The sequence below is a fragment of the Pinus tabuliformis genome, chromosome 1_2 (assembly GCF_031772625.1).
Source record: "Pinus tabuliformis cultivar Carrire ecotype Pingquan chromosome 1_2, CPIR1, whole genome shotgun sequence".
Taxonomy (NCBI): Eukaryota; Viridiplantae; Streptophyta; class Pinopsida; order Pinales; family Pinaceae; genus Pinus; species Pinus tabuliformis.
Genome location: NC_142298.1, coordinates 631,713,562 through 631,732,496, shown reverse-complemented (window position 1 = coordinate 631,732,496; position 18,935 = coordinate 631,713,562). Strand labels below are relative to the sequence as shown.

General features: G+C 34.6%; 1 protein-coding gene across 1 annotated transcript; it reads right to left on the bottom strand.

The window, feature by feature from the left end:
- Nucleotides 1-16,466: 16,466 nt before the first annotated feature.
- Nucleotides 16,467-18,270, bottom strand: LOC149207214 (protein JINGUBANG-like). The gene has a single exon (XM_089393863.1). The coding sequence runs from the start codon at nt 18,168-18,170 to the stop codon at nt 16,746-16,748; it is 1,425 nt and encodes a 474-aa protein (XP_089249989.1). The 5' UTR covers nt 18,171-18,270; the 3' UTR covers nt 16,467-16,745.
- Nucleotides 18,271-18,935: the final 665 nt, after the last annotated feature.

Genomic DNA, 18,935 nt, shown 5'->3' with positions numbered 1-18,935 from the left:
GTATCTGATAAACAGACACAATGGGTCAAATGGTTGCCTCTGGCTGAATGGTGGTATAACACTTCCTTCCATACAGCAACAAAAATGACCCCATTTATGGCACTTTATGGGTATCAACCACCATCCATCACATCATATTTAAGAGAAAATTCTAAGGTTCAGGCAGTGGAACATCACATCGAACATCAACAACAAGTCCTCCAACTCTTAAAGGATAACCTCGTGTTGGCACAAAATAGAATGAAACAACAGGCAGATCAACATCGCAGTGAAAGAAGTTTTGATGTAGGTGATTGGGTATTCCTACGGCTACAACCATATAAGAAAATGTCCCTAAAGCAAGCTAAGAAGGATAATAAATTATCACCAAAGTATTATGGTCCATACAAGGTGTTGCAAAAGATTGGTACTATGGCATACAAATTGGAGCTTCCTGCAGCTTCTCGATTGCACCCAGTTTTCCATGTTTCATGTTTAAAGAAGGTTATAGGCGACAAGCTCCCAATTCAAACAATATTGCCAGAACTTGATGAGGAAGGAAAAATTATATTGGAACCAGAAGCAGTCACAGAAACAAGAACTCGACAGCTACGAAATCGATCAATTTCAGAGTATCTTATCAAGTGGAAGAACTTATCCGCTGAAGATTCCACATGGGAGGATGAGAATTTTATGCAGAAGTATCCAGAACTACTCAAGCGTTGAGGACAACACTTTTTTGAAGGAGAGGGGCATGTTGGGTCCCTATAATACTAGTGATTACCCCATTACTATTGTAGTTATACCCCTTATTTATATTGTTGTTCCCTATTACCCCCATATTGTTATTTCTGTGCCCCATAGAATCCCTCTATTGTTATTTTTGTGGCTTTATATTATTATTGTTAGGTCGGCTGGATTATATTGTGACCCCTTAGACTCCTATATATATAAAGGAGGTTTTGTCATTTGAATCATCCAATAATTGTTCATTTATGTAATGTAAAGGAGGTTTCCCCCTCGAAGAGGCTGAATTCTAAGGCGTTGATCTATCTTTTCTATATTTTCTTGAGCTAGTTTCATAACAAAACATTTGTTTACTATCTCAGTTTGCCCATCAGATTGAGGATGATAAGATAAGCTATGAGCTAACTGAGTACTGAGACAAGAAAATAATTCTATCCAAAAATTTCCAGTGAAAATGGGATCTCTGTCACTTACAATAATCTTCGGGTTTCCATGTAGCTTTTGAATTGTATCCATAAATGCAATAGAAACTGTACTGGCTTTAAATGGATGTGATAATGCACAAAAGTGTGCATACTTGGTAAGTCTTTCAACTACCACCATGATGACACTCTCTCCCTCAGACTTGGGTAAACCTGTGATAAAAACCATTAAAACCTCCTCCCAACGTTGGCTTGGAATGGATAAAAGTTGTAATAGACTCGGGGTCTTAATTGTTTCAACTTTATTTTGTTGGCAAACCAAACATTCCACCACAAACTTTTGAATATCCGATTTAAGGCCATCCCAAAAAAATTCCTTCTTAACCCTGTGGTAAGTTTTTAAGAATCCTGAGTGCCCTCCTAAGGGAGAAGTGTACAATTCCATAAGAATCTTTTGTTTGAGTTGGGAATTCTTATAGAGGTATAAGTGATCTTTGTACCATAACAAATCAGGAATCTTGTTGTAACTTTCGAATAAGTTCCCACACTTCTTTATCATTCTTCCATTCCTCCCTTGCTTCGTTTATCCAATCTAGTTAGATAATAGAAATGGCGCACAACAATGCTTCCACATCCTCATCCTTTCTTGAGAGTGCATCTGCCACCACATTTTGCTTCCCTTTTTTGTAGATTATTTCAAAGTGATAACCCAAAATCTTTGTGACCCACTTTTGTTGCTCTTCAAAGGAAAATCTTTGTTCTAAAAAGTATTTAAGGCTATCATGATCCTTTTTTACCTTGAAGTGTCTTCCATTAGGTAGGGTCTCCATTTCTTATGTGCATGTAGTATTGCCAACATTTCCTTCTCATAAATATCTTTGTGTAAAAAATTTCCCTTGATTGGACGACTTTCAAAAGCAATGGGTCTTTCATCTTGCATTAAAACAGCACCAATTCCATTTCCTGAAGCATCACATTCCACAATAAAGGCTTTTGTGAAGTCCGGTGTAGCTAAGACTGGTGCTTGGCACATTGCCTCTTTAAGATGTCCGAAGGCCTTTGTTGCTTCTGGAGTCCATGAAAATGCATCTTCCTTCAATAATGTTGTTAGAGGTGCTGCTATTCTCCCATAATTCTTAACAAACTTGAGATAATACCCTGTCAACCCGAGAAATCCTCGTAGATTCTTTATGGATGTGGGGGTTTTCCATTCCTTAATGGCTTTAATTTTGCTAGGGTCTACCTTAACTCCTTCATGAGATACAATATGACCCATATAGTCCACCTCTTGTACTCCAAAGAAACATTTGGATCTTTTTGCATATAATTGTTTCTCCTCCAATAGTTGTAGCACCCTGTCAACATGTTTAACATGATCCTTCCAAGATTTGTTGTAGATTAGTATATCATCAAAAAATACTAACAAAAATTTTCTAAGGAAGGGTTTGAAAATGGAATTCATCAAACATTGAAATGTAGAAGGTGCATTGAAAAGGCCAAAAGATATGACCAAAAATTCATAATGACCCTCATGAGTTCTAAATGCTATTTTCGAAATGTCTTCACTCTTCATTCTGATTTGATGATATCTTGAACAAAGATCCAACTTGGTGAAGTACATTGATCCATGCAATTCATCCAGTAATTCATCAATGATAGTAATGGGAAACTTATCTTTAATAGTGAGCTTGTTGAGCTCCCTATAATCCAGACACATGTGCCATGATCCGTCCTTCTTGTGCACCAATACTATTGGAGCAGAGAAAGAACTTTGACTAGGTTGAATTATACCAGCCTCTAGCATTTCTGCAACCATACGTTCAATTTCACTCTTTTGGGTATAGGGATATCTGTACGACCTGATGTTTGGAGGAACACTTCCTGGAATCAGATGAATAGCATGATCATGATCACGAATAGGTGGGACACCTTTGGGAGTCTCAAATACCTTGGAATGATTGTCTAAGACTTTTTGGAGATCTGTAGAAATAGATGATTTCGATGTGGAAACATCTAGCGAACATAATTTTGCAATTAAACCTCTTTGTTCCTTTTTTAGGAGCTTTTTCATACCATTAGAGCTAATTATCTTTCCCGGTTTCCTTGCAATACCCCTTAATTCAACTTCCTTTCCTTCCACAGAAAATTTAATGAAAATTTCTTGAAAATTAAAAGCTATTGTACCCAAGGATTGTAGCCATTGGACTCTTAGTACAACATAAGCACCTCCCATTGGAATGGAAAGCATTGGGCTAGTCAATACATATTCTCCCATGGATAGATTGATATTATGGCACTTTCCAGAGCACTTTATGGTTCCTCCATTTGCAACCATCACTTGACACTCTGGTGCTAGATATAGGAAGCAAGTCAATTCTTTTGCTATCTTACAATGAATAAAATTGTGGGTACTTCCTGAATCAATCAACACTATTACCTTTTTATTCTTGATTTTTCCTTCTATCTTGATGGTTTGAGGAGTGGTAATTCTAGCCAATGCATTACAATATATGGTCAGATTCATTTCTTCTTTATCTAGGCTTTGTTATTGGAGTATATCCTTTTCTTTTGACCTTTCTTGCTCCTTTTCTTCTTTCTCTTCACAATCTATGTAGAATAATTTCTTCTCAGCACACTTATGACCTTTAGTGTATTTTCTATCACAACTATAACAAAGCCCTTTCTCTCTCTTTTCTTCCAATTGTTGTGGCGTCAACCTTATAGGTTGTGGAAGACTAGGGGCAACAACACTTCCATTTTTATAGTTGTAAGTGGTATGCTTCCTGGTTGCCATAATTTTGCTTTCCATTTTTCTTGCTAACCTGAATGCCTTCTCTAATGAATCAAGTCCCCAAAGGCGAACATCATGTTGGATATTATCCTTTAAAGTTTCTATGAACACATCAATCCTGTGCTCCTCTGGAATATTTTTTACCCTTATGTTTAATCTTTGGAACTCCTCAATGTGCTCCAATATTGTACCCTTTTGTTTGAGACTTATCAATTGGCTAAAAAAAGTGTTGCTTTTTGTATCCTCATAATATACTATCAATTCTTCCGTAAAAATTACCCAAGTGATAATTTGTTTACAAGAGCAAAGCCATTGATACCATACAAACTAATTTGGTTCCAAATATAAAGTTGCAATATGTACCTTTTGTGTCTTTTGCACATTATTGAGATCGAAAAATTGCTCCATCTGTAATATCCATGTTGCGGGATCCTTGCCATCAAACTTCCTCATATCGACTTTTGGAATATGGTGGGTCTTCGATCCAACATTAGAGTCTATGAAATCATGATTAACATTTCTTTTGTTTGCATCATGAGTTTCCTTTACTACCCTTTCACCATTAGTAAGTATTTCTTGTAGAAAATTTGTCAAATCTATCTTAAAATCTGCCATGCCTATCTTCAAATCTGTCTTCAAATCTGCCATGCCTGTCTTCAAATCTGTCTTCAAATCTATCTTCAAATCATCCATCTTAGCTTCCATGCCATTCATCTTAGCTTCCACGCCCTTTATCTTAGATTCCACGCCATTTATCTTAGCTTCTGTTAGCTTTTGTGAGAGTGACATTTGTTGCACTTGGTCTTGTAATTTTGATATATCATGTAGCATTTCTTCCTCTTCTTCATGAGTCATGCTAGAGCTTTCAGGTTGCTTACTAGGTGTTTGCATTTTCTTTCCTTGGGGCATCAGTTACTAATAATAATTCTCTACTATGCCCTTTGAATTCCTTCAAAATAATTTTTCAAACCAAGCTTAAGAAAATTTTTTAAAAAATATACACACACTTTTTCACTTTGTAGGAACTCGATATTGCCTCTGATGTATCTTTGTAATTTCGGATCATCCAGCTCTGAAATTGTGAACTGCAATAGCCCTCTCTGTCCTCTTTCCAATGCCACCAGTCTGATCCAAATTGGATTCTCCAAGGACGAGTTATGCCAAATCTCCCACAGTGACTTGATTATATACTAACTCAATAGAGCGAACTTGTACGACATGCCACATGTCCTTGTTTTGACCTTTGGCTCTGAAAATATATACAAGAAACCACAGTCAGTCCTTCTTCTGTACCTTCTTACAAAATTTCAATTCGATGCTCAAAGAGAAATTTATGACGATTTTCCCTAGGTCACTTATTTGGAATGTAATTCAGGAGTCTGCAAAAAGACCAACTTCCTGAGATCATATCTCTGCAAATCTAGTGCGAAAAGCTCTGAAATTCAGACCCGAGGTTTAGTACGATTTCGCCCCAAATGGGTTTTTTTTTTGCTTCTGAAACGTCACAGAAAAATAGTTATGGCGAAAATGCCACGATGACCTATTTGGAGCAGCGAAACCCTAGAATCCAAAGCTCTGATACCAAATGTTATGAAACCAGCTCACAAAAAGATAGAAAATATAGATCAACGCCTTAGAATTCAGCCTCTTTGAGGGAGAAACCTCCTTTAAATTACACAAATGAATGATTATTTGATGATTCAAATGAAAAAACCTCCTTTCTATATATAGGAGTCTAAGGAGTCACAATATAACCCAGCCGACCTAACAATAATAATATAAAGTCACAAAAATAACAATAGAGGGATTCTATGGGGCACAATAATAACAATATGGGGATAATAGGGGCACAACAATATTAATAAGGGATAGAACTACAATAGTAATGGGGTAATCATTAGTATAATAGGGACCTAACATTATCTAAGATAAATTCCAAGCATACTTTGTGATGAATTTTGAACCCATTGTGAGGGTGAAGTTCAAGCCTTCTCTCTGATAATATCCTATCCCATTCATTGTTGAAATCAAATTTGATTATGTGGTGAAGATTTAGCTTTTTGGGACAGTAAAGAAGGCCTAAATTTGGCCCTAGCACAAATCTAATTCAAGACTTTGATCGAGTTCATTGTGGACAGTTGAAAGACAATTTGTGGACAAATTTTGGAGGGCTAGCTTGGTACTTGTTGGACACTTGTCTATCTCACATTGGGAGAGAGAATAGAGTTATGCATTTCTTGCATGTTATAGATTTGCACGCAAAATCCTATTAAATGTTTTAGCATGCGGTTTTGACACCCATAAAATGTAGATTTCTTATCATTCTCTTAGGAAGGGTATGATGTCTTACATCCTTATAAGTATAGAGATTTTCATTGGAATGTGGCCAGGGAAATGGAACAATCTTCTACTTTGTAGAAGTCCTTTTGTTCCATCTTATACTTTGTAGAAGTCTTTTTTCCCAAGCCAGTTGGACTCATTAGCATTGTAGAAGTTCCAAACTTTAGTGGTACCATATTTGACTAGTATTCTCTACAAATTATCGATGCCAAGATTATGACTTATTGATTTTTGGACCTCTTCAACTAGTATTCTATAAATGTGTTCATTTATCGACCTCACCATTATTGAAAGTGAAATTTAACATCACTCTTTCTCATATTTTCATGCAAATTTCACTAGATTCCAAGGGAGGTGTCTATAAAAGGATGACAAGGACCAGACAAGGAGTTCCTCATGTTCAAAAAACCCAATTATGTTAATAACATTATCTTTTCAATGAAATTTTATTCCATCTTGCTTCACATGGGTTAATATGACAAGACAATAGATGGAAAAGGCTCATTCAAGTTAAGGGAATTGTATGGACTTGATCCATAAAAAAAATTGAAATATAATTTTCCCATTTAAGAAGAAGCCTTGACCACTCTAAGGCTCATTCCAGTTGATGGAATTGTATGGACTTGATCCATAATTTTTTTTGAAATGTAATTGTCCCATTTGAGAAGCCGCAACCACTCTACCTTAGAATTGCTTCTTATATAGGTGTCATTCTTGCCAACGGAATTCCTAGCTTGTTGAAACTTGTGTTGCTTTCTAGCTTATTGAAACTTGAATTTCTTCCACCAGACATTATAAGCCTTTATGTAATGTAACTTAGATATGTTTTACTCATTCGTCCTCCTTATCAAATTACTTCATATATCCAGGTTGCATGCTGACTAATGAACAATGTAACACGTACAAATTCCAGATTTTACATTTGTCACGTTTCCAAATCTTATGAAGTTGATTGGAGCTAACAAGGAAATTCACATGGAATTTTTGAGAATTTGGAATATGACCAAGGATATATTTTGTATGCATGAAAAACATGGACTTAGTCTGATCATTGATAAATAATTAGATCCAACATGGATGACAACTAGCTTGAAATTTGACACAGAAACATTTTTTTGAATGCTCACATCAAATTCAGAAGATTTGTAGAAGCATTTATGTGGACTCATATTGTATCAAAATTTGCATCCAAATCCTTCTATAGTTCACATTCATTGTCCTATGTTGCTTACTTATTTTGGTTCTCTAATAGAATGGAAAATGTTTATGGGATTGTCAATTTTGATAAATTTCAATAACATTCTCATAAATAAGATAAAAAAACTTGAATCTCTAATCTTCTCATCTTTAAGATGCTTCACAATGGTAGAGTTCATTATAGATTTAATTTAATGTTCGTGGCCATCACCTTCAATCCATTGAAATTATGGACATTGGATTACAGAGTAAGGTTTTGTCCTACTTTTTGGACCTCTTATGATGCTATGAAATTGTATCATAAGAATATCCCAAAACCTCAAATTGAAGAGTGCAACATACTGGGAATAGTTGGATAAAATGATGATAGTCCAAATGGAAAATTAGAATTGCCTTTAAATATTATATTCTAGGATAAATGACTCTTAACCATAGCTTAGTGGTTAAATCTTATCTTCATTCTTCTTAATTAATTGATGTCTTATATAGTTGCAAGAAAGAGTACAATGATGGTTAAATTTTATCTTCATTGTTCCTAATTAACTGATGTCTTGTCTAGTTGCATGAAAGAGGACAATGATGTAAATGGATGCAAGGTGGCTTGCTACTTCAGAGAATATATTTCAAGAGAATTTTCATTTATTTTTGTTGGTTAGCTCTAATGGAATGGGGAATTGCTAAGATACATTTAGATGATGAGAAAAAAGGAAAAGGAATTTGTAGTATCATTTGGATTATACCCCTTTCCTCCTATAGAGAAGAAAGTATAAATCTACATTCAAATGGGGACTTCACCAAGCTACAATCTGGGGAGAGAATGCCATATCAACAACACATGAGCCCATGGATGTAACAACTGACGAAATTAGGTTAAAAGTGACTTCTCCACATGGAATGATACTTTAGAATTATGAAAACCTTTTTGAATCAACCACTGTGTTTCATGAAATTCCTCAAGAACCATTGCATAAACAACATCCCAACAAAAATTGGTTATAATTTTTTTTTACCAAAACACAATAATGTAATGAGGACAAACCCCTCACTACATTGCTAACTCATGTCACATCCAAATTTTAAAGAATGAGAGAAAATCAATTGATGATTTTGGGTGTGTACCATATACGGATATAGTGCTTTTTAGAATAAAATAGTTAGTTTGTCTATACATTTTTAGTTTTAAATAGTTCATATGCTACCTTGGGAAAATGATATAAATTTGGGTCACAACATTGTTCGATCACAATTGAAACCTAAAAAAGTTTCAAAATGCAGTAAATTGCCTAGCTTTCACAAATATTTATGCTTATTACTTCATCTCATAATTGAAATCTCACAAGAAAACTTGACATATATGTACCTAACTTGGGGCAAGAGGAAATAAAGAAATTGGATTAGCCAAGACCAAAAAAAATGGAACAATATAGTACCAATAAAGGTTATTTTAGTGAACAATATAGCACCAATACAAAGATCATTCACAAGTCACTTTGTAGTCATCATCCACATGTGTCCATCATAGTGGGATTCATCATCATCTTCACCATCCATGTTACAATGGGTTTCTCGAGCATCTATATTCTCTTGCTCTTCATCACATGTAGAGGCTTCAACTTCTCACTATGCAATATTTTATGTGCCTTGTTCATCCATATGAATGTCTACATGATGTGTTTCACTTTGATAGTATTTATGACCATCATCCACATTTGACTGGGATTCTCAAAGCTTTGTTTTCCTCCTAGAGTCTTGCTCATTTACTCCTAGACCTGTAGTTGACTTTCTATTTATTCGTCAACATACAATAATAGATTTTTTTGCTTTATGTCACTTTCCTTTATACCAAAATCTACTTCCAGGGTCTTATGTGCTTCTTAGGAAGATGTAGCTTATATTACCTTGCACAAGGACTTCTCATCCAATGCATGTTTTATAAGATCCAATACTAAGGCATCACATACTTCATCATATGGGTTATTAGACTGATACTCAATCAACTCTTTACATCAAAGAAAAGTTTTCATTTTGATAGTTCCCAAAAATTAAAATGTTTACGAGTAGATTTTGGAAGTGTTATGAGATCTATCCTGATCCATTCATTCTAAAATTTTTCTACTTCATCTACCTGTCTTTTAGATGCCCCTATTATAGACAGAAGCTCTATGAACTCTTTGAAATACTTTGGCTCTTCTTTTCGATTTCTTTTCTTGGTTTGCTTCAATCTTGCTTTGTGACCCATGATTGTTGTCTTTCTTTTGTCTTTTGTCTTCTTTCCTTATTGTGTTAGCCTTATAGAAATGAACGTCACATACACTTGATTATCTTTAAAACTAAACATTTTAACCTTCACTTTAACGGTGGCTCCCAATAACTACTAGAAATTTTGCTAAGTTCTTCTACACTCATTCTTATGGAGGCTCATGGATACATCTTATGATGGAGATTCCTTCTTTGGTCGATGGCGGTGGCTTTTTCCTCTTTATACGGTGGTGGCTCTGTAGCCTACTCACCCTAATCATTTAGTAGTTGGGTTTAAAAACTCTCAATGAGCTCTAGTTTCTACTTATGGACTAATGGATGCAAACTTCAATGTACGGGCTACTCACAATAGCCAAGGCTCTTAGTGGAAGTAGCTCATTGCCTTCTTAACTCCTTTTGTTCTTTAAAACCTTGCTAAACCTTGCTCTGATACCACTTGTTATTTAGAGGCAAAGATAAACATGAAAAGACAAGACAAATAAGCACACAAGCTTCTGCTTGAATAAAGAAGTTCTATTCATTAATTATTCTCTCATATACATGCACTCAGTTGCTTCTATTATCTCTTCTTACTTCACATTACAATGACCCAACCATAAGTATATGAGCACTAAAATTTCTAAATATAGAATCATGCAAACGCTAACTTTCTTTTCCTCATGCAAACTATGACTTCACGCTTTAACTAAACTTTTCTAACTTCTCTTTAACATAAATCAACATTTTTATTTCCCTTAACTTTTCTTTTCTTGACAAGGAATTAACTTTTTACCCCTGACTCACTTGACTTCTAATATTAGACTTAACTTGCTTTCCTTCACTTAACTTAACTCCTCATACATTGCATGCATGCGAGAGTACTTACTATTTCTATGAAGTGATACATTTTTTATCTATGACAAAGTTGTGATTGATGGTAGTAAATCAAATAAAAAATTTGCGGATAGGTTTCTATGAATTGTGTGCTCTTATAATTTTTAAATTGCTATACGAGACTAGAGTTCACTTGGTTGTAACATATTTGAATATTTGACAATTGTTAGGCCAGTTGGGTTGTTGATTCTATAATATTATTTTCATTCGTATCATTTTCATATTGGTTATGTTAAGGCATTATTGTATGGTATGATTATCTACATACTTCAATAAGTGTTAAACTTACGAATTTTAATAATTGTGAAATATAAAAAGTGAGGTGTAGTATGGAATCACATAGTTTCAGATTGAGAAAATTGATGACATGAAATGAGTCACGATGCACCACAAACCTATAGTGATGGGTCATCTAGGTGCGCTAATTCAGCCTCTGATGTGGGTGCACATAGGGGCATGACAATGGCTTTTTAGGTTAAATTAAAGTTTATGCCAGAGGTACTCTTTCAACCTCCTTCATAATTTATTTATATATATCTCTATTAAGTGAGGAAGATAAATCACATAATCATTATTTCCTAGTTTGAAATCATATCAATGACTAATATTACTTGGTTTATTACTAATGCATTCATGGTTTTCTAATTACTAGATGCAAATCTTTACTAAAATGTTAATACCGAACAATAAATTAATATCAAAGTCTTAGTTGAAGTAATTTAAAATTTTCACATATTAAAAAAAAAAAAAAAGCTCATGGAGTGTAACTCAATTGATGATCACCTTGTTATGAAGTATTATATAAAAGCATGAGATTCAAAGTCCAAATTCATAAGTTAGGCCAACAAAAAAATAATAAATTTTATTTATTTATTATTATTTTTAGAATATGGTATGTATATTGTAATTGTTTTGAAATCGAATTATCTTTAATTTATTAATTTACTTAATTTTTAATATAATTTAAAATAAATATACATTAAATTAAATACTTTAAATTCTAACTTTTCAAAATGCTATATTTTAATTTTATAATTAATTAAAAAATTAATATAATTAGCATAGTCTAATTTTATATTTTATTAAAAATAATTAATGAAAAAAAAAAAATATAATATAAAAGAAAGAAATTGATATGATTAAATTTCATGTGGTTTGAACAACTATTCAAAAATTAAAAATATAATTATCCCTTATCCACTCATGGAATCTCTGTGCAAACTTCTCGAATGCAACAACATACAAGTTGTCTCTAATCTATTAGAAAAGATCTAAGGGACAAACGTGGAATTTATGTCCTAGAAATCTTGCCATGAAAATTTGTCGCGTTCTTCAGAGTCGGCTACCCCCACAAAACGAAGAGTCAAACAAATCATTGTCTTTATATAAGATAACATAAATGGTAAGTGAAATAGCAGCCTCTGTATAGGTGTAAGACAATAGTAGCTTCCAAGGTGGGAGACTTAGGGGGCACTGTCCGAGTCAATTTTGCAGGTGTTAGATAATATCGTCTTAAATTGATATGGTTTTGTTTTAATTTTTAATTGTCTCAAATGAGTTTAGTCTTAATTGTCATCGCATTGAATGATCCTTAAATATAAAATTTTTTCTTAAAATATTTTAATCTCAAATTGTTTTTGTCTTAAACATAAAGTTTTGGCTTAAAATATTTTTATTTTAAACTGTTTTTGTCTTAAATATAAAATTTTGTATTAAAAAAATTTTGTCTCAAACTTTTTTGTCTTAAATATAAAGTTTTTTTTTAAAATAGTTTTTGTCTCGCACTATTTTAGTGTTAAATTTAAATTTCTCTTAAAATATTTTTGTCCCAGATTATGTTTGTCTTAAAATTTATATTTAAGACAATTCAATTGATATTAAATTTTAATATAAAATAACTAAAATAAAAAGTGCCTATTTAATACAAAAATTTTCCTTTGTTTTAAAAAAATGTCTTAAAAGTGCACTTCATAAGATGTTATACACCATTCAATGTTTCTATGGAAAATGTGAAGTTGGCTATATAACCAGCGATATCAGTTCAACGGAGTTGAGAATGTCAAGATTGTGGATACCTCAACATGCAGAGACAGTTCGAGAACCAACACTGAAGCCACCATTATGATGCTCGAAAGGTAATAAGAATATTCCTAATATTTTAATGGGGATTATATCTCTCTTGTGTAGCTATGGCATATATAAATAGATAGGTATCATAAATATTGTTGATGTATGATGCTCGAAAGGTAATAAGAATATTCCTAATATTTTAATGGGGATTATATCTCTCTTGTGTAGCTATGGCATATATAAATAGATAGGTATCGTAAATATTGTTGATGTTGTACATACATGCATATAGGATTAAAGTTTCGTCAAAATTTTATTAGATGAAAAGTAATTCTTCAATGATATTTGAAAATTTGGTTTTAGTTAATAAAAATTCTTGAACATATTGGTAGTTAAATTATTAAATTTATTTTACCATATTCAATATATTGTTCCGAATTAATTTTCTAAGCGAATTATATGCCTACAATACCACAAATTATTCTTCATACATGAGCATAAATATTAAATTAAAAAAAAAAACACATAAAATCAAGAAGAAAAAAATGCCTTCCCTCGCTGTGGGGTTATGCTAGTTTATTTCCCGAAATTATTCTTCATACATGAGCATAAATATTAAATTAAAAAAAAACACACACAAAAATAAAGAAGCAAAAAAATGCCTTCCCTCGCTGTGGGGTTATGCTAGTTTATTTTTATATCATGATGTAATGCGAGTGTTCAAAGTATTTGTCTCGTGGAAATGAGTAAGGATAACCGTGAAGAGTGACAGAATGCGGTGACGAACGACCATGAAGGGCCAGCAGGAGGTCACATGATCAAAAACCTATAGTGATGGCGAAATGAAGAGCATCCAGATGGTAGCACAGTGTTTGATTCTCGTTGTTGCACAATTTTTGTTAATGCAAATTCAAAGTTAACCAAAGTATATGTATTAAACTTTCTCCATTCCGTAATTCCCCATTTCTTCATACGTGTGCACTACTCCACTGGTTCTGCAAAATAAAGTATATATTATATTATATTATTATTATTAAATTAGAAAAATTATTTAATAAAAGTACAATAAAGTATATAGTATATTTTATATGTTCTGATTTGTTAGTGGACAAACCAAAACTAGTGAAATAATAATATAGCTTTTGTTTATTTATATGGTTTGAATTGGATAACAATGTTAAAGAGATAATATATTTTAAAATAATTTAATGATTTGTAATGGAAATTTGAATTAATAATGTTTATAATTATAGGTAAGGTTTTAGTGTTATGTTTAAGGAAAAAAAGTAAAGAAAAGTCATTTATATTTAAGGGGAAATGATTTTAATAGTGTTAGACATATTATTTTCCATCTAAGAGATGGAGAATTAAAGGTCTACCGCTGTTTTAGTAAGGATAAAGACTCTCTTTATCAACATACATTTCGTTAATGGATAGGAAAATTTATTGTTTTATTTTCTACCATTTTATTAAGACTTTCCCCATTATTGTTTTCAGCTACCAACACAAATCCATCTTCTACATATAACATGCTTGTTTTGTTTTTGTATCTCTGGTATCTGACAACAAAACACCCTAGCTCTTCTTCAGCGTCTGTGTTGGTGATGAAGCGTCTTTTAATTATGGCCTCTTGCTCTAGATTTTTAATTTCCCTAGGTATGAGCAGATGGTCAGAGTGAACATAAACCATAATGGATAAGTTGGGCTCTTGAACTAGAAGGGGGATATTGAATTTGTCTCCCTCACCCAAATGAACCATTGTAACTAGTAGACTAGCAAGAGGTTAGGGAAGTGAAAAGGGGAAGAGGCTAATATCTACAACACATAAGAAATGATAAAACAAATGTCGCTAAGAGGACACAATGTGCCAAGAGCATAATGAACATAGTAAGGGTGGGATGCTCATTCTATGAAAATGTAAGAAGAATCCTCAAGCATAAAATCCTAGAGTGTCCATGGGATCTTGGATAGATGATGATTGAGTGTGTTGTTAAGACACTGCTAGATGTTAAGTCACTAGTTCATTTCCCCGCCCTAATCAGGTGTTATTTTTGGACAGGACCATGTTGAAATCAAAAGAAATAACAACCAAATATGGAAAGATCATTGAGAAAACTAAACACAATCATGCAGAAGAAATCTTATAGAAAATGTGGAATAAAGACCTCGAACCTAACCTAAATTGACCACTTCTATGCTGCCTCAAAGACCTCGAACCTAACCTAAATTGACCACTTGACCAATGAATTTGATGAAGTGGAGAAGGCTAGAGAGCCTATCCCCTTATTTTTAACTCCACTTCGAACTCGAACCTAACCTAAATCGACCACTTGACCATTGAATTTGATGAAGTGGAGAAAGCTAAAAAGTCTATCCCCTTATTTTTAACTCCACTTCTTTGAAGTGGAAAAGGCTAGAAAGTCTATCCCCTTATTTTTAACTCCACTTCTTTGCTACTGGAGAGATTCCTTCCCAAATATGCTTTTCACCCCGAAAGAACAAAATAACCTTCTAGATTATCAATCATCAACAAACATATGTTTACACTAATCATCACAAATACTAAGTGTGTCTTAGCAAATTATACGTAAGAGTTCTCTATCCCTGAATTTCAAATCAGTACCATGAATTATGTATTCATGGTTCTCTAATCAGTGCATAAGTACCATGAATTATGTATCCCCGAATCTCAAATGAGTGCCACGAAAATAGTCCGAACTATTACTTTTCAAACAAATGAACTAACGACCATATCAAACCACAAAAAGTTGAAGATTAAGCCGTGTCCCTATGCCAAGTGGCTCTTCCGGAACCTCCCATTATATCTCCATTATCATTAGCTATGGACATGGAGGGAATTTTGTCAGATCTTAAATCAAGTTAATTATTAGAAATTTAATTAAAAGTTTAAAACATAAATTATTACATATTTTAGTTCTCATTCAAAAGAAGTCTTATGATATAAAACAAGTTTTGTGTAGTTTGCCTATGATTTCATAAACTCAGTTGCCAATCTCTAGTTTGGACAGCGGGAGAATCGAGAACATGGCTTGCTTCAAAGGAGGGCTATCAATATTTGTTTATAGGTCTACTAATGTAATGGGGCAGTATATCATCAAATTCTGCAGTTTCCAAACTGTACTTCAGACAGCGGTAGCGTAGGGAAGGGGCTTTCCTTAAAGGGAGGATATCATCAAATTTGGACGATCAAATTTTAACACTCCGAAATTTTTTCCCTCTAACATCTTTTGCAAGACACAAACAACAATCACTATAAATCAATCAAAACATCAAGAATTAGAGATTCGGTATAGTGACTGATGAGAACATAAATCACTGAAATTTGTCACCACCAAGATTTTATGATCCCTGATGATGCCACGCTTCATAAATCTGGAATAAGATATATCTCGCGTTTTTTAGGCCATCATAGATTTATATATATTATATCAGCACACATATATGCTGATAAACGGCAGTTTCCAGAGAGGTGTAGCATCGGAAGCAATCATGGAATACCGAAATTTTGTTGCGCATATTAACTTGTAATGCTCCTATATCACATGAAAACATATGACAGGAAAACATGAACAGGGCTTCTAATCATCAAATTCCTAGATCAGATTTCGACTGTTTTTTATACTAAATCTTTCCAAAATGTTTTTCAGAAAATAAACAACACTCTCTGTAAGTCAATTAAACTAAATCTATCAAAAATCCCGTATAGTCATTGATTTTGAGAACATCAGCTATTAAAATGTTAACCTCAAATTTTATAATGCCTTACATCTTGATACAGACTTCACAAAACAGGGTTTTATAATACCTTTCATCTTGATACAGACTTCACAAATCAGGGTAAAAATAGATCTGGTATTTTGCTGGTCATTTTTAGATCGCTATTTTATGGGATCGAAAACAGGAAATTTCTAGTTACTTGACACGTTAATCGGATTGAGCAGCAGTTTTCAGAATCTAAAAATGTTAATCGTGGAATAGCAAAATCTTGCCTTTCACATAGGCTTGTAACGATTTTATATGGCTTCAAAGCTTGAAAAACGCTTTACTCAAAGGGAGGCTACGGTTTTCAAACGATGGTCACTGTGGGGATCCTCATCACGATCGTAGGAACTGGTTTTATTTGAAGAGACCCACCAAACCTTAATGTCATGATCCAGGCTCCCGCTGTAGACGTGGCATCCGATCATAGTGTCTAAAGACACCGCAACGGACTTTACGGGCGCCCTGTGACCTTCTAAAACCGCCAAACAGTAATGCGCGTTGCCCTCTCCTCTGGTCCACACTCTAATAGTCTTATCCGCTGATCCACTGCATAAAAATTCTGCAACACTCGCCAAGCATAGAATTGCACGCTTGTGGCCTCTCAACGTACCTGACACGGCCATGTGCCGCCCGCTCCCCTCCCTTTCCCAAACAATGATAGACCGATCACAAGCTCCAGAATAGAGAATGGAGCCGTTGGGGCTGAGAGCCAATGCATTGATGGCAGATTTGTGTCTCTCAAGCGTAGCAACCAGACAATGTTTTCTCTCGCTTGAGGCCTTTGCCCAGATTTTGATTCTGGAATCCGCAGATCCCGTGTAAACAAAACCATCTGGTGAAATCATAAGCGCATTGATGGCATCGTCGTGTGCCCGGAAAGATTCAATGCACCTCAAGTCGGAAGGCCTCCAGATCTTCACTGTCCTGTCCCATGAAGCCGAGTATAAAAATCCCTTTCTATCAATTGACAGAGCCGATATGGTGTCCACATGTTCGATCCAGAGAGCCATCTTGTGCCTGCGCACTTGAACATACTTGTTAGACATTATGGCGTTCATTGCGTAATCTTTGAGGGTCGGCATGGTAGCCACCAGTTTGTGGCTGGACGGCTGCATATTCTCGGCATGTTTCCAAACTCTGATTCTGTGATCTTGATGCGCGCTGTAAATCCTGTCGCCAGAAACCAGAATACACTTCACAGCCCCATCCCCGCCGCCAAACTTGCAGTGTTCATTGAGCACGGAATGTCTCCATACCCGAATATCATTACCGGAAGACCCGCTGTACAGTAGGTTCCCCTCCATTGCTAGAGAAAAAACGCACCCACCATGGCCTCTCAGTGTAGCTACGCATCGGCAAACGATTCCTCCGCCGTTGGTCGTCAGAGACTCATAATCTCTGATCTCAAGAGAGGGGATTGATGCTAGACTGCTATGTGAACAAACACTGGGCTGTGATTGAATGCTTAGCTGAGAAGAAATATTAAACTCTGATTGCAGGCTTGTCGCAGACTCTATACTGTATTCAGATTTTGAGCTGCTCTGCGAGATGAGACAACTCGCTTGGGATTCTGCTGCAAGACTCTCCTCAGATTTCATTATGTTATCTTTTGAATCACTCACGGCTCTTGAGTCCCTGGTCTTTACTGACACAGAGCTTGCTCTGGTAAAGCAGGAGGACATATTCAAAAATTGAAATTGGATACCCATTGTATTCCAGGGAGGAGTAGATGAGATTCAGAGTGTGACCTTCAACGTTAAACAACCGAACCCGATATCCTGCAGAAAACACGTCGAAGCAAACCATTTACTTATTGAGTGGGTTTTCCTTTGAATGTGTGAAACAAGCTGTGGGACCTTGACCAAGGAAGAAGCATTGAGGAGGCGCCCATAGAAGATCGGATACAGCGTCATGTTGTCGATAAGGTTAGCAACTTACCATATTTTAAGCGTTACATGGTTAAGGGTTTATACATTTAAAAATAACTAGGTTCAAGGTGTGTCACATCCGTACCTTCTTATAGCAAAATTTTATCTGGGAATACCATATTACAGCGACTTCTAAGGAATTCATGTCGGGTGCAGCAACTTTTAACGTAAAGTGGCGTTAAACGTCATTTGGAACCTATGATCCAGCAATCTAGTTAGCCGTAATCGTATAAATGAGCTTAAAAATAATTCTTTGAATTCCTTAAATCACTTTTCCGTCTTTCATTTTTGAGACTGAGTTACTCCCATTTATATCACCAGAACCGGAAGGAGAAAATGACGAAATTTAGGCACCATAATTTCGAAATGCAGGAAATAACGTAAGTAAAGTGTACCTTTTACCAATGAACCTAGGGGAAAAAAATAATTTAGAGCGGGATAATATATACGAGAAATATTAGGTTTTCCTTAAGGTAATGATGTTCTTATGAGCTGGTATGGGTAGATTATACATTTTGGATCATGTAAATTTCAATATTTTTAATA